The sequence below is a fragment of the Sinohyriopsis cumingii genome, chromosome 15 (genome assembly GCF_028554795.1).
Source record: "Sinohyriopsis cumingii isolate HCF-2022 chromosome 15, ASM2855479v2, whole genome shotgun sequence".
NCBI lineage: Eukaryota > Metazoa > Mollusca > Bivalvia > Unionida > Unionidae > Sinohyriopsis > Sinohyriopsis cumingii.
The window spans coordinates 43,312,583-43,335,414 of NC_142975.1; the positions used below are offsets into that span (position 1 = coordinate 43,312,583).

At 35.0% G+C, this 22,832-nt stretch overlaps 1 protein-coding gene across 13 annotated transcripts in view; it reads right to left on the reverse strand.

Moving 5' to 3' along the window:
• LOC149781703 (basement membrane-specific heparan sulfate proteoglycan core protein-like) overlaps positions 1–22,832 on the reverse strand; it is a 438,170-nt gene that overhangs the window by 212,617 nt on the left and 202,721 nt on the right. For all 13 annotated transcript variants that reach the window (XM_089935800.1, XM_089935795.1, XM_089935799.1 and 10 more), the window contains 9 exons: positions 22,278–22,411; positions 20,342–20,477; positions 19,645–19,761; positions 17,599–17,732; positions 12,918–13,053; positions 10,655–10,792; positions 9,558–9,677; positions 9,038–9,169; positions 8,168–8,455 (listed from right to left, as the gene is read on the reverse strand). In XM_089935800.1, the coding sequence (XP_089791926.1) occupies positions 8,168–8,455; positions 9,038–9,169; positions 9,558–9,677; positions 10,655–10,792; positions 12,918–13,053; positions 17,599–17,732; positions 19,645–19,761; positions 20,342–20,477; positions 22,278–22,411 (1,335 nt within the window). The remainder of the gene's footprint in view (positions 1–8,167; positions 8,456–9,037; positions 9,170–9,557; positions 9,678–10,654; positions 10,793–12,917; positions 13,054–17,598; positions 17,733–19,644; positions 19,762–20,341; positions 20,478–22,277; positions 22,412–22,832) is intronic.

Below are 22,832 nucleotides of genomic sequence, written 5' to 3' on the forward strand. Positions count from 1 at the left end.
CTATATAAAGTTTCTGTCTTAGACTTCTCTGATAGATGGCCAGTAAAAATTTGCAATACATCTTGTTTCTCCAGTAATGTGTCCTGTCTTCCTATACTTACTATTCTTTGGGTGAGTTCAACATCAGTAGCACCATCTCCAGAATATTCAACAACAATTTGTTGTCTCGGAATATCACACAAGAAGATGATTCTTCCACTATCATATACAACCTGCAGATTCTGATGGCAGATGTTTCCTGACCCAACTTCCACAATTTGGCTTGACTGATTTACAATGGCCTGTGAAAAACCACTTATTCTGAAAAGAGATTCAACATTGTTTGGCCTTTGTTCAGGCTTTGCATCAATTACTATATGCCTATTTGTCATCAGTTCAATGTTCTTATCTTCCTTTTCAGCTATTTCAGATAATTTTTCATTCTGAGGCTGAGTTATGACTTCAGAAATAACTTCTTGCAATAAAATTGGGTTCTCTGTGATGGAATTAGTCCAAGCAGTTGTTGAAAATCTATTTTCTAGTCTACACTGTACTAGAGTTCTTCTCTCTGAATTCACAAGCTCTAATACTCCTGCACATTTATTCCCAATACCAATCTCTACGATTTGTTGCGTCTTTATCAGTGGGACATCTCCCCTTCTTCTAAGCTCAAAACCCCTCCGATTCTGACTCATATGCTCTGAGCTAATACCATGCGCAATTTCAACTTCTGTGCTGTTTTCCTTCTGACTTTGTGAAAGACCTCCAAGGTAGACAATAACTATGTCCTCCTGTTCTTCATAGCTTTCATCACCATCTATCATAACAATGTGACTTGTTACATCTATGTCTGTAGAATTAGATCCAACATATTCAATCTCTATTTGCCGCCTTGCTGGACGGCAGGCAATGTTGAATACATTCCCCCTACTTTCTGCATATAGATCCTCGTTACAAGTGGCTCCTATTCCAAATTTTAAGGTTTGACTGCTCTCATTGATATGATAAGTTGTGAATCCTGCAACTTTTATAATCTTTTCAATATTTGAAAAAACTGTCTCATTATTCCCTTTAATAATATGTTGCTTCAAAGTTTCTTCTACTACTGGTTCTTGTGACTCTCCAACTGTATTCACATCTACAATATGGTTATCTATTTTCTTTCCCTCTACAATAATCTCCTTATGAAGTTCATCTATTGCTGACCCACTGCCCCCAGTACCAACTACTTTTGTCTCTCTGTTTGAACACTGCAAAACCCTTTGCTTATTCTCCTCTAAAAGATCTAATCTTCCTTCACATTTTTGAGCTAAACCAATGTGGACAATCTGTATGTGGGTTCTTTTCCCATTATATGTTGTTCCTCCCAACTCCAAAATCCTCCTTCTTTCATTGATGATGCCTGGCCTGACTTCAATGATCTTTATTTCCTGTTGTCTCCTCCTGACTTCTTCGGGCAATCCTCCAAGATGCACAAAAATTAAATCTTGTTGTTGAAATGATGCATCCTGGATGGGAGAGGAAAGTGTCACTACTTCTTTTGTTACCTCTATATCTGTGGCACTGGAACCAATATATTCTATAATGCTTTTCCAAGGCGGTGATCTGCAGCTGGAATGAATAGTTTCTTCAGACAAAAACACCTCAAGGTTCTTTCCACAGATAACACCTGAACCTAGTTCTATCCTCTGAAAGGTTTCATCAATCAAAACAGGTGAATGTCCTCCAATTCGAATAATTTTTTCAGAAGATACTGCTTTTTGCAGTGGGGAGGTTCCAGCAACCATACTTTGTTCTAAACTTTGATCAGCTGGTTTCAGTGGGGAGTTCCCAGCAAACACGTGTCTTTCTAGCTTTTCATTTGCTGTTTGTAGTCGGGCATTCCCAGCAACAATGTGTCTTTCTAGATTTTCATTTTCCATTTTCAGTGGGGTGTTCCCAGAAATTATTTGTTTTTCTAGACTTTCAATAGTAGAATTTTGTTCTTGTCCACAGAGTATAACAATATGTTTTCCCTCCTCATAGAGGTCCAAATTTTGATCACATTTTCTGCCAAGCCCAATACTGATTACTTGTTTGGTCATTCTCCTCAAATCACCTCTCTGCCCTCCAATACCAAACAGATCCAAAACCTGTTTCTCTTCCTCTCTTCTTCCTGATGTGACCCCACTTAAAAGTGTTATCTGAATTTTTTCATGTTTCAGATTCTCTGGAAAACCTCCCATAAAAACCAAAACTTCATCCTGGTATGCAAAAGTGTCAGAATCATCCTGGCCTGTTGCAAGTATTTGTTTTGTGATCTGTATATCAACAGCACTTGATCCCAAATACTCAATTTCCACCAAATGTTTTGACCCACAAGCTATCTGAAACACACCACCCAAAATCTGAACAGCTAAATTTTCACTACACACCCCTTTGGTACCAATCTGAGCTAGCTTTTGAAACTGATCAAGTAAAACCTTTGAGTATCCCCCTATTCTAATGATTTGGTTGGTGGCTTCCAATGCCATAACGGAGACCTGTCCACCAATCAGGATATTTTCCACTGAAAATTTAAATAAGATGACTTCTGTTTAATCCAGAGAATATAATCAGTATTAATTCAGAATTGAATCAAAACCAAATTTTAAATTATATTCTTGAAAGGTTAGTTCAAGTATTAAATTTTGCCTTTAAGATTGGAATTCTTTTAGAGAGAAATAGTTTTGGTCAAAAAACTATCCCAATGTATTTATCTAGCATATAAAAAGAGATTTCTACACTTACATTTCTAATGACACCGATATTTAGTTGCAAGTTTTCTTTAATTGTAAATACCATCAAACCTAAGTAAAAATTATGCCAAATATATTTAATTTGCATTTCTCCTCATCTCAAACATGAACATTTTTATGAAAAAGGTATTTTTTTGCATACAAAAAATAGGCACCAATTTATAATTATTGAATAAAAGAGAAACACTGTAAAAAATTTCTTTGCTTTGTTAGAAATATGACAAGTTTCAATTTTAGGCTAATACTAACTCCCTCAAATTGAAAATGAACAAGGCAACCTAAACCATTCACAATTCTTCAGTTTCAACTAGACCACAAATTACCAGCCTTAATAATCTATCACCAGCATAACTATTCATAATGCACACTGCCCAAGTGCATGACCATAACACCACCAATCCCACTGATGCTACAAGCAAAACTTGCTTTAATTCTCAATTTCATTCCTTGATTTCATTCTCATCATAAACCCCCAAAATGCATCTTGGACCCATTACACTTCATGACAATGCTAACAGGATACTCACATCACCTCTATCCACACTACCTGTATATAAACCACTTTGTTAGTTATGTCCCTCCACAAAATAAATCAACAATACCACCTTCTGTTGCATGTTGAAGATATGTCACTTTATTTTTATTAGTTATCAACAGCAAAATTCAGTATATGTGTATTAGAAATCTTCATATTGCCCAAACAAAAACTTTTCCCAAACACATGCAATCAGATCTATAGATACAATTGATATGTCACAACATACATCCTTATATTAGTGATCCCCAACTGACAGTGATGAAATATTGGTTTTATGTACTAAAAAATAATTTGTGTCCATAATATCGACATGCTCTTTATACATATGTGTTGAAAGTCTTTACTTTCCAGTAAAAAGTTTACATAGCTGAAGTGACTGAGGACTGAGAACACATTTGTACTCTGCATCTTTGTTTTATGTACTTCTAACTACTCCAAAAAAATTCATATTTAAATATTTCTCATAAAATATATATCAGGGGTGATAACTCTGCTCATCTGCTGCATACAAGCAGTCAAAACAATCCAAATTTTCCTTGAAACCAAATATCCTTATACTGAAATTAAACTTATTTATCAAATTGTTTAAGCATTCATGAGTTACAAATGTTGATGCAGTGAATAGAAGTAGAGTTATTAGAACTATATGCATCACAAAGCAACCCCTTAACTACAATTTGTCCCCAAAAGCCTTCAACAGAAGAACTTGTATTGGAAAACCCAAGTTAAGATATGATGTGCATTCAGGGGCCATGACTGTCTAAATGGTCACGTGGAATGTTAAGTTGATTGACAAGTACCATATTTCTGTCCAAAAATGAATAATGAGACACATGGACCTTGAAACAATGTTCACATTATATGTTGAACTGTTCATGAACTATGCTGATTACAGGCAACATATGATGTAATGCTATGAAGTCATTCGACAAGGCCCATAACACAAAATAGTGTAAATTAGACAAACCCATAAAAATGCATACCTAACAGTTAGAAACAATGTTCTTACCAAATTCCATCTGAATATGTTGAATGTTTTTTGAGCTACAGTAACTGCAAAGAACATCTTAAGTTTCCAATGTTATGAAAAGAATATGCTGAACTAAGGGAATAACTCTGTCCAAAATGGAATATAAGACAATAAACCAGTGTTTTCCAAACTTATAACATTCACATACCCCTATTGGGACATCAGTCTTATTGGAGTACCCCTTATCCCAGTGCCATTGTTTTTTTTAGTGCACATTTTTGTTATTTTTTTTTTGGTTGCATATCCCCTGAAACCCCTTCATGTACCACACATTGGGAAACACAGCCCTAAACCCATACAATTCAAAAGACGGAGGCAAAGTTCATAATGAATTGCATCAGAGTGCTGAATGGTTCATGAGGTATGATGGCCACTACAAACAACATCCTATGATAAGATATGAAGTAAACTGCTGTGGATCGTAACTCCATCCAAAATGACGCTGATGAAACAAAGCCTCCAAACTGAAACCTACATCTGGAAAGGCAGATGGAAAAGGTGATAGCTATATGAATCCCACTTCTTGATGCAGGGCATTATGTGTTAGTTGAAAACAAAACATGACAATAATACAAAGATGCAGTGTATTGTAGTTTCTTTTCTCAGACCTTTACACAAATGTATATACATGTACTCATGCTGACTTACCTTCTATCTTCTCTGTGGCATGCTTTCTCTCTACTGAAAATAACTTAATTCATATTACATGTACCTGCAATTTCTTTATGAAGTACATACTAATCATTGCTCATGCTAGCCTCTAAAATCTTATTGCAAATTCTAAAATAGTGTTGTGAATTCATTGTTTATGTTGCCACATTTTACACTAGGATTAAGTATTTGCTCCTTGCACTCAGAATTAAGTATTTGCTCCTTACACTTTGGATTGAAGTTTAGGATTTCATTTAGGGTTCTTAAAGTTTAAAATTAAGAGCTTCTTTTAACCTTACACTTAGGATTAAATTTCGCTAATTACACTTGAGACCACTCATGAACAAGTTAAATTAACTGACCACAGCAGGGAAAATACAAATTTAAATCAAACTGGACATCTATCCATGAGTCATGCTGGACAAAGAACTTTGTGTGAAATGGTCTTTCTTCTATCAAAATAGAGTGCAGTGATGGGAAAATAGATGTAAGTTGAAGATCAGATGTTCCAAGGGCAATAAAAACAAAAGTTATCAACACCTGTTTTTCTGGCACCACAAGTTAAACAAATAAAAATATCCATCATACATTATAAAAATAACAAAAAACTTTTCATCTCAGACTTCAAAAACTACTGCATAACTTAAGAGCACAAGATGATAACCTTAAAATGGTAACTGCTCTTCTCAATAGGAAACTAATACTAAATGAAGACAGATCAGTTCATACTATTATATTTACTTTTTAAATATTGGAAAAATTAATTACTCTTCACATGAACTTTATTCTAAAACCTTCCAGGTTTTGAGGACAAAAAACCTTGGGATTTCACTACCTTCTAAATTTCAGATTTGTATGACTTGGTGGCATTCAAAACTATTTAATTAGCATAAAAATTGATTTTAGTGCACATTTCAGCTGTCTGAAAGCTAAAACCATGCAAGTTTCTGGGCCAATCTTCCATGGTACAAAGGGAAAAATTGGGATACAAGAGTAAGAACCGATTCATAAATAAGTTAACTTCATTTTACTGCCAAGTTGACTTCAAACTTCATGACAAAAGGCAACTAAATCACCCATGTAGCATGACCCATTAGTATGAGCCCAAAATAAACTTTGTCAAAGAAAGTAACCAAATGTATATTTTGATTGCCACAATCAAGGGAAAAAACCCCACCCTAAATGTTGTTGTTAACTAGCCACAATAACCTGACTGGTGTTTATGAATTAAGCTCTTGTTTTTGAGTGTGAATGCAAGTAATACAAACAAAAAAACTAAAGCAACTTTATGGCTTACTGTCATGAATCAATACACTTTTAATATCAACTTGCCTAATTTGACCCTCTATCCAACTACTAGATCCTGCCCCCCATAGTCACCCTGAGATATAACCTTTACTGTGCATGAGTGTGCACATGCACAGTTGGTATTGGATGTTTTATGAATATTGTTTCTTTATGGTAAGACCACATGAATAAACTATGGTCAAAAAAATATCCAAAATGTCCTGCAATTAAATTTTTGTACATATGACTTCGCACCAATCCCAGGATCAAGGAGAGCTCAAAGAAAGAGACACCTTTTGTATATTGCTATGATAAAGATAACTGATGTGCTAATGTTGCTTACATTTCACAACAGAGGTTTAAATGGTGGTAAAGATACAAACAAATGGATGAATGGATAGACAGACAGACTGAGCATAACACAATAACCTGACACTAATGTATAGGCATAATAAGATTATCATAAAATGGTACATTATTTGCCTGTAATGTAGTAAACAGTATTGTTATACTCTGTTATTTCAAACCCTCTTTCAATGGTAAGGCATCTAACCTTTCTCATAAAAAATCAGTAGCTGTCTTCTCTGCCTTGAATCAATGTTGTCCTCAAGCTTCAGTCATGGTGGAAGACATATTTTCTGGAAACCACTGTTCTGCTTTCAGTCTCCATGACTCTGCCCTTTGACCTATTAACCCCATATTTGACAGGTGCCTTTTTAGTCTCAAATACAACTCATCCACAAAACTTGATCATTGTATGTGGTATAGGACATTTGAGTTATTTTATTGAAAAACTTCCTCTTGGAGCCTGACCCTGACATTGGAACTAAAATATCAATAGGTGTCTTCCTCGTCTCAAATTCAAGACAGCAATAAAGTTCAGCTGAGGCATGTGGCATAGAACTTACACAGTTTTTTTCAAAGAAATCGTTTTTTTCTTTTGTCTACCAAAACCTTAACAATTGTACCACAATATGAACATGTGACTTGTCTCATATGCAAGCTAATTACAGTCTGGTCAAAGTAGATGATACAGAACTCAAAATATCAAGCAGAAAGCATTTATCTTCTTAGACTTACTGTGACTTTGACCACTGACCCCAAAATCAATAAATGTCTTATTTAAAGTACAAACCATTCAAAATGTTTGGTCAAGGAATCTCTCATAAATATAAAGTTACTGAGTGGAAAAATTTTCAGTTGCTGTGACCATGACCAATGACTTCTTGAGCCCAAAATCAGTAGGTTTCTTCCATGCATCAAACACAAGCTACTTAAAATGTGTGGTAATGGCAGATGATTGACAATTTAGGCTATTGTGTGAAAATATGAAACAGAAGCAACAATAAACATACGGACAAACAACATGAAAACATAACATGCCATGCCTTTGGATAAACAAAAGTCTAAATATTTTAGGTCAACCTGATGTGTCCAATACATGCTTGCACATGATGCTAGTTCAAGATCAATTATGAGCAGTTATTAAATTGTCCTATAATAAACTTAATGCTGTAACACAGGGAATAAAAAAAAAACTAGTAACATTTGCATGATATAATAAAATTAATTCTTCAATTTAATATGGCTAACAAAACATTGGATGGCATATGCTAACTGTACTTAGGGAAAAATGGTAAAATTAATCTAAAATAATGTGTGCCATAAAACTGAAGCTGAATTTGGTACTTTCAAAATTAGAGCTGACATTTGCACAAAACTTTCTAGTCATACTTATGCAAACCCAAACATAATTTTCATCTATTCCTGTCTCAATTTTTTATGTTCCATCAATGATCCTTTAGTGCTCTTGTGTGTGATTCTACATCAACACGTAAATCCAAGGGCACTTATTGTTTTCATGACAAAGTATGCCTGAAATATTCCCAGAGACAACATACTTACGTCTGACAATCACGATGGCATCAGGGATGGCAAAAATACTGCCACGGTTGTTGATGGCCTCACAAGTGTATGCTCCTGCATCTTCATATTTTGCACCTCTAACTGTAAGAGTACCTCGACCCTGCTCACTCACAACAGTAATGCGATCATCATATCGAATGTTGCCCCAGTTAAGCCGCCAAACAATGAGGGGAGTTGGTACACCAAAAGCTTCACAAAAAATTGTGAATGTTTCCCCAAGTTCAACTTCAATTTCTGCTACAGGGGGAACAACAATGACAGGAGCAGCTGGAAAATTGGAAAATGATTACCAGTTGTAAATGGTTTTCTCTGAATAAAACAGTATAAATTTTATGTGAAGATAATGTTATACACAGACAAGCAATCTCAGAAATGTGTACATTTAATGTCATTTAATTTTCTGCTCATCAGGTTAGTATAACGACTATATTGGTCTCTGCCAATACACTGGGTTGTATAAAACTAATATATCACTTTAAAATGACAAACCCATTATTATAGTTATATCTCATGTGTCTAAAACAGAATGACACAAACAAACAATTGCATATTGACAGACAATCTCACTATCACTATAGTATACCAAATAGATACAGTAGTCTCCACACACACCCTACATTTTTCTAATCAGCAAGAAACAGGCGTGTAACAATCTCATCTAAGGAGAGGCAGTTACTCATCAGAGCAGGGGAAAACATACTGCAGACAATCTTGACAGGTGACTTTTGAGAGTTAATTTCTTAGTTTTATTGATCGCATTAGTAAGAGACATGATTAAAATAGCCAAAGTCATCTGAGCCAAGACAACTGTACCATAAGTAAGTCTCATTTGAGTAGAGAAAAACTTACAACATCCAATCTCATCAGATCGGTCCTGGCAGTCAATCTCTTTATCGCACTGGTACGCAAGAGGAATGCACTGATCCCCACTGACACACTGGAACTCATCTGAGTCACAGGGTTCATTGGGGCCTCTCTCTCCTGTAAACAGTTTCAAAAATTGTGAATATTACTATGTTAATTTCATTGAAGAGAATTATATCCACAGTAAATGAAGTAAAATTATATATGAACATCATGATGTTAATTTTATTGAATAAAATTATATCCACAGTACAAGAAGGAAACTGCTATATAGTGCTGAATTTTATTTTTAATTAAAACAAAACTCACTAAAATTGATTTAACATCAAGTGAACTACTATCCGAGTTTGTTAAGCACAACTCAACCATTTTTAGGGACAGAGATCCCTTCATCATCTTCCTCTCCATCCCACTTATGTCTTTTCATAACAAATGTTCTGAATGGCAGACAAAAACCTACAGAATGAATCTAAGATATCAAATTTTAAAAAATAAAAGATCATACGGCAGTTCTGTTCATCAAATCCATCACTGCAATCACGCTCTCCATCACATCTCCAAATCTTCATCATACACTGACCAGATGGACACTGAAACTCATTTGGCTCGCAGATGGTTCCATTGACTGCAATTTAAAAAACTGGCTTTACTCTAACAATGAAGTCATGTTCAAATTAAAAGGAAAGTTGTTAAAGAAAGAAGCGTGAATCAGAAACAAATGCAAAATCTGCATGCAAGATCAAGTGGAATCACTTTCAAACTGCATTTGTTGCACATAAAATTAAGGAGGCTCTAGCCTTCTTGTCAACTCCATGCACAACGAAAAATTTAAACCAAAACCTGAACTGTTGGCAACAATGATGCAGTTTTTACTACAGCCAATATTTAAAAGGTGACCACTGTGTCTCAGATTTTCATTTACAAATGTCTGACACAGATGTTCGGTATCATATATTTTCTTGGTTATCTCTTAGGACCATGTCTGATTTTCCATATGCATCACATTCACCAAAGCTTTGCAGGATGAGGCAATTATCTTCTTTCCTAAATTCCTTTTGTTGCATTGTAAATGTTACCTCCCTTTATGGCAATGGTTGCCTCACTACAGTAAGTATTTAAACTATGCTGAAAAAGCATTTATCTAAGTCAGACATTATTTTATATTAAAAAATGTCAATATGTTAACACAAATTGCGCCTTTTTATAAAAGAAAGAAAACTGGTTTACATTCATAGCACATCTATTATCACCAAAATATTTATAAAAACTTCATGTTTTCACTATGTAATTGTTACCTCAATACTTCCAATGGGAAGGCAATTCCTTGATAGACAAGGGAAGCAATCTATATGACATGCAAAGAGTAGGACCATTAGTGACAACTTACCTGTACTTCTATATTGACCTTATTGAACTTCATTAATTTTACACATTTATAATATGAACTTAACTGCAAGCAGCATTTGCCCATTTCTCCTTTTACATACTGTATTAAGCTGAGAGGTAAGATCCAGGCTGTAAACATGGAATCATATGGCAACAAAATAATGTACATGCAAATCTACAAGACAAATGGACGAACAATGTAAGATGAATACTTACAGCAATCCATCTCATCTGATCCATCAAGACAGTCTTTCTCTCCATCACAGCGGTACTCACGGCGGATACATTGGCCACTACGACACACTGCCTCCTCACGGCCACATGGGCCTGGAGGTTGTTCTGGCTCCGGCCCAACTGAAACAGAATTTTAAAAATCTTATTACCGAATAAGAAACATTTGGCATGTAAAAGATTTACTGCTTTAAAATCACCATCATCAGTATCACCATTATCATCAACATCACTACTGCAACCACAACCATAATAATAATCATCATCATCAATTTCAACATTGTCATAACCTCCACATAATGTAAACACTGATGATGACAAGTCATCTACAGATGACATGTCTCCTTTGGTCTCCAGCTTATGTAAAGGTTCAGTCTGATTAAAATCAGATCTCCACTGACCTACATGAAGATCTGACAGCAACTGTTTAGGGGTCATGTTCTGGTGACCTTTGAATTAGCCAGTGGAAATAAGCTTTCAAAAATCTGAAAGTGAATCAAATTGTTATCTCTTTACCTATACTGCTGAATCTCCCAAATGTGAAGATAAAAGACTTTGTCTTATTCGCTGATAAAATTAGCAATTAAGATACTAGCATAGGCCACCAGAACATAACCCTAAGCAATCACTGTTAGATCTTCATACAGAGATCTGATTTTAATCAGATTGTGTAAAGACTATAATGAAAATAATCCTCTGATAAAGACAAAAATTTTATACTACTTATGCTTGACATATAGATATTGATCTATCCTTGAATTAAAGACTTGCAAACATGTTATAAAAAAAATTCAAGGTAACCACAACTGCAAATTTTTCAGATAATTGCTGATTTGTCACCAACCTCTGATTTTCTGCAGGTTTAGCCATTTTGGGGATTTTATCTAGTCATTGCAAAAGTTTGGAAACTTTCTTACACATCATGTAATTTTTTCAAGACGTCTGACCAATGAATACAAATATTTCATATCTTGTAGGTTAGATATGAATTACATGTAGATAAAGATAGAGTAAATTTAGACAAAGGTAGACTGCATGTAGATTGAGATATAGTACATGTAGACAAGTGTAGATTGCAATTAGATTGAGATACTGAGTACATGTAGACAAGGGGAGATTACATGTAGATTGAGATATGCTCCTACATGTAGACAAGGGTATATTACATGTAGAGTAAAATAAAGTGTACCTATAGACAAAGGTAGATTACACACAGACTGAGATACAGAGCACATGTAGACAAGGGTTGAGTGCATATAGATTGAGATCCCAAGTACATGCAGAAAAAGGTAAATTGCATGTCAATTGAGATACAGAGTACATGTAGACAAGGATAGACTGCATGTAGACTGAGATACAGAGTATGTGTAAACAAGGATCGACTACATATAGACCGAGATACTGAGTATGTGTAAACAAGGATCGGCTGCATATAGACTGAAATACAGAGTATGTGTAAACAAGGATTGACTGCATATGGACAGAGATACAGAGCCTGTGTAAGCAAATATAGACTGCATATAGACTGAGATACAGAGTATGTGTAAACAAAGATAGACTGCATATAGACTGAGATACAGAGTATGTGTACACAAAGATAGACTGCATATAGACTGCGATACAGAGTACATGTAGACAAGGGTAGATTGCATGTAGATTGTGATGTTAGAGGACATGTAGACGACAGTAGACTGCATGTAGACATATTAAAGTACACATAGACAATAGATTGCATGTAGATTATGATATTAGAGGACATGTAGACAACAGTAGACTGCATGTAGACATAGTAAAGTACACATAGACAATAGCAGATTGCATATAGATTATGATATTAAAGTACACGTAAACAGTAGATTGCATGTAGACATAGTAAAGTACACATAGACAATAGCAGATTGCATGTAGATTATGACATTAGAGTACACGTAGACAACAGTAGATTGCATGTAGACATAGTAAAGTACACATAGACAATAGCAGATTGCATGTAGACTGTGATATTAGAGTACACGTAGACAACAGTAGATTGCATGTAGACTGTGATATAAGAATGCATGTAGACACTGGTACATTTCTCTGATAATATGAACATGCTATGCTCTCCTTTTCTTAAAATATGTATTTTGCTCACAACTAAGTTTCAGAATTTTAAGACTGTATTTATTTTGGTTAATTTTGGGGTTGTCCTGACACACAAAGCTTAAGATGCCTGTCTAGTAACTTGAATTTCAAAGCTTTTCCTTACTTCTGACAACGTTTAGCCTTGCCAATGCCTGATAACCATCCACACTGCACACATAGTCCCCAGAGTCCCCAACTTTAGCCACTGGGATTGTCAGGGTGCTCCCTCGTCTGTCCACTGAAGACTGCACAGGTAACTCCTAAAAATCAACAAATGTTTCATTTAAAAAGGGACTAGAAATTTGCCCACAGAACATGTATACCCTCTAATCCCATCTTTTGCCAAATGAATTCTCTCTCAAATAAACATAAAATACAACTAAGTTATATGAATGAGTGGACAGAAGAGGCGACAGACAGGTGCAAGACTCTATGCCCTTTCTCAGTGGAATTAAAAAACAAATCTCAAACTTTAGTCCACACATTTTCCTAATTTAATGAGAAACCTTGCCAGTAGCTTCCTGTGGGAAAATGTTTTTTCCCCAACTTCTTCCACCACCAAATATACTGGCTGCAATGTATGTACTGAAAAACTGCAACAAACCCACAAAACTACAAAACACAAGTTCATAATTTATTGAGAATTATGTGACAAGGAAAAAAACATAGGTCCCTTATGTGTCATGATCAACAAATTCCATTGTACATAGCTTTTCACTTTAATTTAAAAAAAGCCAAATTTTTTAAAAGTAAATTATGTTCCTCCAAGATTCCACATATAGTAGATGAAAGGAAGAAACTCTACCAAACCCTTCCACTTTAGAATCACAGTTGGTGGAGGGTAGGTATATGCATCCAGACCGTTCCAATATATAGCCAGTGGATTGAATAGCCAGGCTTTGTGATCTGGGACTGATGCAATGAAGATTAGGAGCAGGGTATTCCACCTTGTCACAAACAGGCCCACCAATGGCCAGTCCCATATCTCAGTGAAAACAGAGAGACAGAGAGACCATTCTGTCAGTATAAGTTGATTGTCCCAGGAGAAAGAATCTGCTATTACATTTCAATGTCCAGGAATATGACAAACTTGGAAGTGGATTTGTTGCTGACAACACCACTTTAGAGTCCCACACCAGTATGCAAGGGACTGGGGACTTGATTCTGCCTTGCTATTCGAGATAAAGTCAGCACCATAGAGTTGTCAGATGGAAGGAGGACTCCTTTGCAACAAAAAACCTGCCACTGGTGAAAGGCTTCCTTAAACGGCTTTAATCTTGAGGATACTGATATGTAGATGCCAGTCCTTGGGAGACCACATTCCATTGGCTTTCTGGAAAAGGAGTGCCACCCTGCCTTCTGTACTTGCATTAATATAGACTGTGATCTCTGGCAGTTGGCAGTTGTACATTCAGAGGTATACCCCAGGGCTCTGAGCCAAATTAGGTCACTCCAAGTCTGCAGATGGTACCTCATATTTGTATAAATGGGAAGAGGTCAGTCGGTGTGGGCTAACTATTGGCCTCCACTGGGATAAAGGAATCATTTGTAAAACAGGCACATGTAAAAGCAACCTAGGATGATGATGTCCACAGCTGCTTTGAGTAAACCTAGAAGGTGAAGGAATTCCCATGTGGAGAGATTCCATCGAGAGTAATAAGGCCATAATGGTCCTGATTTTCAATGCCCGTTTCTGATGGAGAAGTACTCTGTTTAACTGTGTTAAATGCCATACCTAGACATACAAATTGATGATATAGTACTAGGTCAGATTTGTCCTTGCTTATGAGGAAACCCAGATTGTAACCATTGTAACGAGGGTTATTACTTCATGCGCTAATATATCTCACCTGATTATTGTAGGATATCATCCAGGTAGCTCGATTTTGCTGCCTTGGATCTGGTCCAGACATGAGCCATAACATGATTTATCAGATAAGTGAAGACCCAATGACTGATGCTGGACAGAGATGTTTTGAAACTAATGCAGAGTCCCTCGAAACCACTGATGAGGTCCAATGATTGTCATGGTAAATCATGTCCCACTTGGCAGCAAAGAACTGAAGCCTTCCTCCTATCAAGATATATGGGAAGGGCAGTTTGGAGTTGATTTTATTTTTTGAGAGTTGAAGGCAGTCGTAAAGAGAAATTTTGGCATAGGTCATCGCTACTTCTGTCTTTTGTCCACTTTGGTTTGTGAGAACTATGGTTTTTGACATAAGGAACTATGATAGGTAAACTGGTCAGAGGTTTGCATTTGAGTCATGGTCCTTGGATCCATTGTTGGTTTCCTGAAACATCCCTGTGTCTGTGCTATGGTTGTTGGGTGGGAAAATTTGTCTCCTTACTGGCTTGCTTGCATACTTAATTGATCAGGCCATTAAAAAGTATATTAATCGATAATGGCTATGATAGCTTGGCCTTATGGTGATCCTTAAGGAAGGTGGAGGTGGAGAGCAGTGCATCTCTTTCTGCCAATTGTAAATTAGCAGCTTCTTAGCATGAGCAGAAGTCATAGCTGAGATAATGATGGGTTTTGCCACCAGTCCCTATATCAATGGGAGATCACTGCCCAACCGCCACCAAGGTGGGCAGATAACTTTTAGCTCCTTTTAGCTAAATGTTCTATCTGGGAGGACTGGATTTGTGAGGTAGGAGTATTTCTCCAAAGGTTATAAGATTGAGTAATGCAATTAAAGAAGAAACTCTGTGACATTTTGAGGATGACAAGATGACTGCCCAGCGTAAACAACATGAGCAATTTCAAATAAAGGCTGTGCCTCCAGGTGTATAATATTAAAGGTAGTACATACTGTAGTATCATCAATTTTTGTGGTGGACCAATTTTCATGGTTTATGTTGTTGCCCCAAACCACAAATTTAAATCCTCAATGAAAAATGAGCAATGGAGGATGATGACACCCACCCCCCATTTTCTTACAGTGTTTCATTCCTAAACATTAACACAGCTACTAGTATTTGATAAATCAAGGTCAATAGTGTAATCTGGTAATTAAATATTAGCTTTTACATGTGTTTGTTTTATTTTTTATTTTAACTTTTTGAAACAAGAATTAAAAATCAGTTTATATTGTTTCAATGCACAAGTTCGATAAGATGTCCGATAGCTGTAGGTTTACACTCACTGCCTTAAATCAATATGTGAGGTAAGTAAGGATAGAGAGAAAATAGAAAAAAGCATAAGGTATTCAAACAATAGTAATACTGAAAATGAAAGAAAAATAATACAAAATAACAGTATATGGAAATTAAATTTAATACTTATTCAAATCTATCCTTCATTCGAGTACAACTGTTGTTGAAACATTTAAATCCTGCTGAAAGCACATTTCATTTTATCCAAGCATTTTTAATCCAAAAGAACAACAATCCTGTAAAATACTATAACTATTTCTTGAAACAGTTATTAATGAAACACTATGTATATACACTAATTACAGCAGAGTATTAAAGTTCACACTTCACATATTTTTGAACAAAACCACTGTATCAACATTGTGTCAATCAAGCCACATGGTACTCACAAATGCTTCTCAGGTAAATAACCCCCAAATTGCTGAATTAAACAAGTCCAGCTTTCTCAAAACCACTGATAATTAGGTCCCATCTTTCACTCATTGTCACATGAGCTGCAATTATCCATTCAGCCGGGGGGAAGGGTTATCGAAGTTGAATTTTACCACTCTTAAGCCATTGTGTTAACGCCATGGTCTTCAGAAAGTACTGATGGCGCAACTTGGTGGACAGTGGTTTAAGTAAGAGATCATTCAAATGTACTTTAATAACCGATTGGTCTAGTGTTGTTGGCTGCATTGGCTTCCTTTGATGTTGAGCACTCAAACGAAAACATGGCGAAAGTGATTAGTCTTGACAGGTGTTTTATTTGTGCTCAAAGAGATGAAAGTATCATTTTAGTGTTGTTGGCTGCATTGGCTTTGACTAATGTTATTCAAAAAAAACATGATGTAAGTATCGAACTTGCCTGCTCTTTAATTTGTGCTCATACAAGTGGTAGTATTGTTTTAAACATTAAAATGACTGCCGTTTGTGTCAGCATAATTTTATTCTTTTGTAATTATTTCAGGTATTTGCAGAGGTTAAACCATGAAATTAAATACCTACTAATATGCAAGTTTTGATAGGCAAAACCACAAATTTAAGTACCAATGAAGATGTGTTTTTTTCTTCAAAACCACGAAAATTGAGCCTAATGAAAATAAATGACACTACAGTAATCTGTGTCACTGAAGGCATCTATATAACTGAATGGGATCTTTCTGTACAGAAATGGCATACAGATGTATGTAATCAAATGTGTGTGGGATTGTGATGACAAGCTAATCAAGTTGCTCTAGTATACACTGCAAACATAAGACATATATGGTCCATACAGCCACATACTTTCTTTTTCGAGGACTTTCCAAGGAATATTTTATTCTACCGAAACTGAACCTTCTCCATGTATAACTTTGTAACCGACTAGTGTTTGATCCACTTAATTTTCTCTCATTTTCTTTTTGTATTTATTACTTTGGAAAAATACACAATAACAAAATGTCAAGGAGTTTCTTGACAAAAAATTTTTTCTGTATATTTAATGCTATAAGTATAAAAAACAACTTTTCTTTCTTTCAAGGAGTCTTCAAAGTAACCTCTCAAATGCAAGGATTTTTCAAGATTGTATGAACCATGTACAATATTATTACAATCCTGAAACAATGATGCTATATTAAAACTGGAAAGGAACAAGAACATATATAAAATGCTATTCCCATATTTCTTACATTTCCAACTCTGCTCCATACAAAAGGAGTTCCAGGTGGAAATCCTTGGTAATTACACACAAGGATTGCTTGGGCCCCCTCTCTGATGTCCATGGTTCGAGGACTAATCTCTACACTCTTTGGAGGCAAGGTTGCTGTAAAGATAACATCAGGTAACAAGAACTGAAAGAGCTGAATGCTAATATTTTCATTCAGGAACGCCAATTAAATAATGTTTGAATTTTTGGTAAATCTGGTTAATTTCAAGACAAACTTATTAGGACACATTTGATCAATCTCAACATCCTATCGTTACGAATCTATGCTTTTAAAATAAGTAAGAGAAGAGTGAAAAGCAACAAGCTTTGTAAAATTCAGCAGATAATTTATTTCCCCAAAATACAAAATAAAAATTTTAAACAAGAACTCAGTATTGCAAATTAAATCCCAAAATAATTATAGAATTACTGACACAAGTCCTGATAATAGAAGTTCTGAATAAACTTCAGTAGATATCTAAATTAAATCCAATGCTGAAGATGCTGATGTGCTTGTGGTGGCCTGTACTGTGTTGTAGTACCAACTGTCTTGTGTTGAAACAGTAATACAATTCCAGTGAATGTCTCTGTCCAAGAATATTATTTTTTTAACGAGTACTTTGTACTTCCCGAGAAAATGATCACTGAATTAAATAATTTGAATAAATAAATTCCAGCCTAAATAAACTACTGGACACAACAATAATAAATATTCATTCTGCTAGATTGTAGAGCATGAATGACTAATTTTCAAAGAAACAAGATTTTTATTTTGAACTAAGACAAAATAAACAGACCCTGGATAAAGGTGAGAGAAAAAAAAAAACATTCTTTTAGAAAGATCTTGGTAATAATTAGAATGCCCCTCACCAAAACCACAATCAAACATATGATAATCATCACATAGTCAAGCCATTAAAAAAATAGAATGTCCCTGACTCTGCCTTAAGATATAATCTCTCTTGGAGGAGAAAAACATTTGTTACCAAAACTGTTACTGATTTTGGACAAGGTCAGCCACTAGATATAATGTTTCATTACATCAGCATACAATAAATTTTAAAATAATTTAAAAAAAACTAAAAAAACAATGCAAATTAAATATACATAACGCTATGCAGTAGGCACATGGATCACTTTTGCTCTTCATCATTAGCCTTAATCTGAGCCAATTCAAGCAATTTTTTTAATTGTTTTGAATAATCAGCTGTTTAGATAAGAAAACCAGCTATGATTATGGCATACAATTTTTACATTGTTATATGGTGATACTGCACATTTTTGCACATAATATGTACAATGGCATTGCACATAATAAGTTTATTTCTGATATATCCCCAAACATATTTTGTACAACTCTGAGCAAAGTACTTAAAACAATTACAACTGAAACCAATAAATCTCACCAGTAACAAAGCACAACTAAGGTAAATTGTCGAACAATCAATACAACAATCCACAAAGCTTTGAAAATACCAAATATTCTATGTGAATGACAATCATCAGTTTAAAAGGGAGGACTGTCAAATGTTCTGATTGCATTCCAATCCTTGATTTATGCACAATATTTCTTGCAACTTCTTGCACCTATTTTGAGATCCTGATATCATCAACTGTATCACCAGCCTAATTTGATGGCAATAGAAAGTGTTATGAAACATTCCATGAAATTAGATTTTTGATATGCACTTTGATTCAAGTTAAGAAAATACAATGAAAATGTCAAATTTACTTTATGCCATATTTGCATCAAAGTTTGACCACTAGATATCTCCCAATGGGGCCTAGTCAGATTTTGATGTGCCAATATCTCACATGGTACCAGTTTATTGCTTTTTTGAACAAAAATGTTTTCTTTAAAATCTTTTTACTAGTAATTTCATACCATGTAATAAAAAACCATGAAAAACCATAACACGATATTGCAAGCTGAGGCAAACAGATGAAAATTATGATAGTAGTATCTCGCATTTGGAGAACTGAATGCAGGCAGAAACTGAAACAAACAAATGAGACCTAAAATACTTACGACAACCCATCTCATCGCTGCCATCAGCACATTCTTTGAAGCCATTGCACAAACGTCGAGCATCAATACAGGTTCTGTCAGATTTGCACTGGAACTCTCCAGTAGCACATGCTATTCCTGAAAAGGTATATGCATACAATATAAACTGACCAGAATGACCAAGCAGTTTGACCTCACATGCTATTCCTGTTATGGTATGTACATACAATATAAAATGACCAAAATGACCTCGCAGTTTGACTTTTCATCAGCAAATTAATTTGGACTGTGTCCACTTGAGAAATAAACTGGGTGGTCTGCATTAATTGTTCTTGCTTGCAATGAACAAGATAACTTTTCCAAGTATCCCAATTTTACTTATTGATGAGTTTGAGTGTCTGTAACATTTTATAAGTTGAAGATGGGATTTAACAACAAAACTTCAAGTCAAAAGAGTTTCTTAAAAATCACTCTTTATATTTAACATATACAAGATAGCAGTAATTGTCCAAATACATTTACACTCCATACTGTTTTAGAATGCTACTTGTGGTCAAAACTGTCATCAATTATAAATCTAATAAAGGGTCAATAACCCAATCATTCAACATAACATTATTCAAGCCAGTACGAATCTGGCAAGACAGAGTTACCATAATCAGTGTTTATCTCAGCTATTAAGGTGTCTGCAATATAAGAAGAAAACAAAAGGACTTACTTCTGGTGACAATAACACGAGCTGAAGCCTGATAGTTATCGACTGTGCAAACATAGTCACCAGAATCCTCAGCTTTAGCTTCAGGTATGATCAGAGTATTTCCTCTTCTGTCGATTGTGGTGCCTACTGGTAAGGACTGGAAATTAAAAACAAAAGCTAATGTAAAAACTTTCATCATTTTTCATTGAACCTTTTCCACTTATTTATCTCCCCCTTTCCAAAAGTTTTAATTTAATACCAATCTTTAACAATCAAAAATTTCATTAAATAAGGTCTGACCTGCATGTCGAGCATACAACAAAAAACACTCCATTGTAAAATGTGTGACCTGAATACAAAGTTAAGAAGGCATGTCACAGAATGAATTGTCTTCCAACTATTAACAAAGTCCATCAAGGGGTTCAGGAAATTAAGTAAATTAAATATCTTTAACCAAAAGCTTAAAACAATTTTTTTTTTCTCACTGACTTACACCCCAAAGTCAAATGGGCAAACAAGTGTATTGCAGAATGGAATGTCTCAACTTTTGAAATGTTTCATCCAATGTATGAACAAAATCCACTAAGGGGTTTAGGAAATATATACATGCAAATGAATAAATTGGAACTAAATTCTTACAAAATTTTCTCTGATGATGACATTGATTCCATGGTCAATGGGTGTAATGATCTTGTTGCCAACTAAATTGTCTTAGTTTCATAATGATTTTATCATACTTATGAACACAATCAATTAAGGAGTTTGTGAAATCTAGGCAAATGAAAAATGTTAACTGAAATTTTGATGCAAATTTTCTATGACTATGACCTTGACCCACTGGTCAAAGGAGCAAGTATGCATGCCACAGAACAGATAATCTTAGCTCCATGCCATGTGTGGTAAGAAACTTTCCAGAGGTTTAGGAAATAAATGCAAATGAAATTTTTTTAACCAAAATGCATCTTAAAAAATGCTGATGATGATGCCAGAAAAATGATTGTCTCACTTTTCCCATATTATGGGCCTGACTTCTGCTACCTTGATAACAAAAGTAGAATAGCACAAAGTATGCAAGACTCCTTCAAATAGTAATATGCAAGTATACCAAGTTCCATGTATTTCTTAAAAATGGCTTTAAAGTCATACACCAGAAAACAAAATGTGACAGCTAATCAGGTACACATATAGTATGTTGGGAATCAAATATCTCCTGCAGCCAGGTAGGAAATGACTCTTGCCAGGAATTTTATCCCAAGTTTAATGTGAGAGCCAGATAATTGTAAAATTTAATACAAAAGCATTCCAAGGTGACTACAAAAAAAAAACATTTCCAACAAAAAAAAAGATGTATATATTTAATTATTACATTTTTTTAGAAACTCTGTCATTTTCAGTTCTAGATTTGCTGCTGCTTCAGTTTTAGTGGTATCCTTTCATGCTTGAATAGTTTTCTCTTTAATTATTTATTCATAAAAAACTGATTTGTTTTCTTTGTTCAGAAAACTTTACTAAAAAAGTCAAACCCAACAACAGTATTTTATTCCATAACTACCTTTATAACTTATTAATTGACCAAAAGCAGACTTGCAAACTCAAAAATATGTACCATTAATGAACACTTCTGTCAAGACAATGAGTACAGTTTTATTTGATTTGGTCCTCAAACAAATTTTGTAGAATGATAATAGAAACTAGTTGGGTTTTTCATGAGTGTGTCCTTTCTTGTTAATCTGGGCCTAAGCTACACAGATTTAATTCTAAAAGTCTGATATGTGCTCCCACACCAATGTTCGATATGCCAAGTTAGCAAATGGCCATCTGAGCTCACTTCTTGGTCATGTCATGCAAATACTGCCGTTAAGGATCTATAGCTACAATTCTTAATTATACCAAATAGTGTCCTTCAGGAATATGCAACTAAAGCACTTCAAAAGAAGGAAATTTTTTCTATGACTACCTGTCCAACCCTGCGCCAGTCAAATTTCGTTTGTGGTGGGAATCCAGAGTACGAGCACACCAGCATGACCTTTTCTCCTTCACTTATCTCCAATTGCTTGGGCTCAATCTCCACACTTTTTGGTGGTTCAGTGGCTGAAAAAATAAGGCATTATAAAACACCATGTATTATCTTCAAGTAAATTAATTCAAAATTATCTCTAGAGTTCATTAAAATCATTTAACTCCTACAGCTCTTGTATGTGCAAGTATTCTGGTCATGACCTATTTTTTTTCATCTGAGAGAATTTCAGTCAAGAATCACACCAATGTCATTATTAAAATAAAAGTAACATTAATGGCACACTATATGCCCACCCCATATTTAAGATTCTTCTATGTAAATAACTGAAATGTTTGGGTTGAAAACCACTTTTGTTCTTTCAGTCACAAAGACCTTGACCTCTGACTCTAAAATCATAGGCTTCTTCCATACCTAAGTGTATGGCATCTACAAAGTTTGGCTTGGGTCTGTCATGTAGAACAAATGTGACCATGCAGAAACTAATTTTTCACT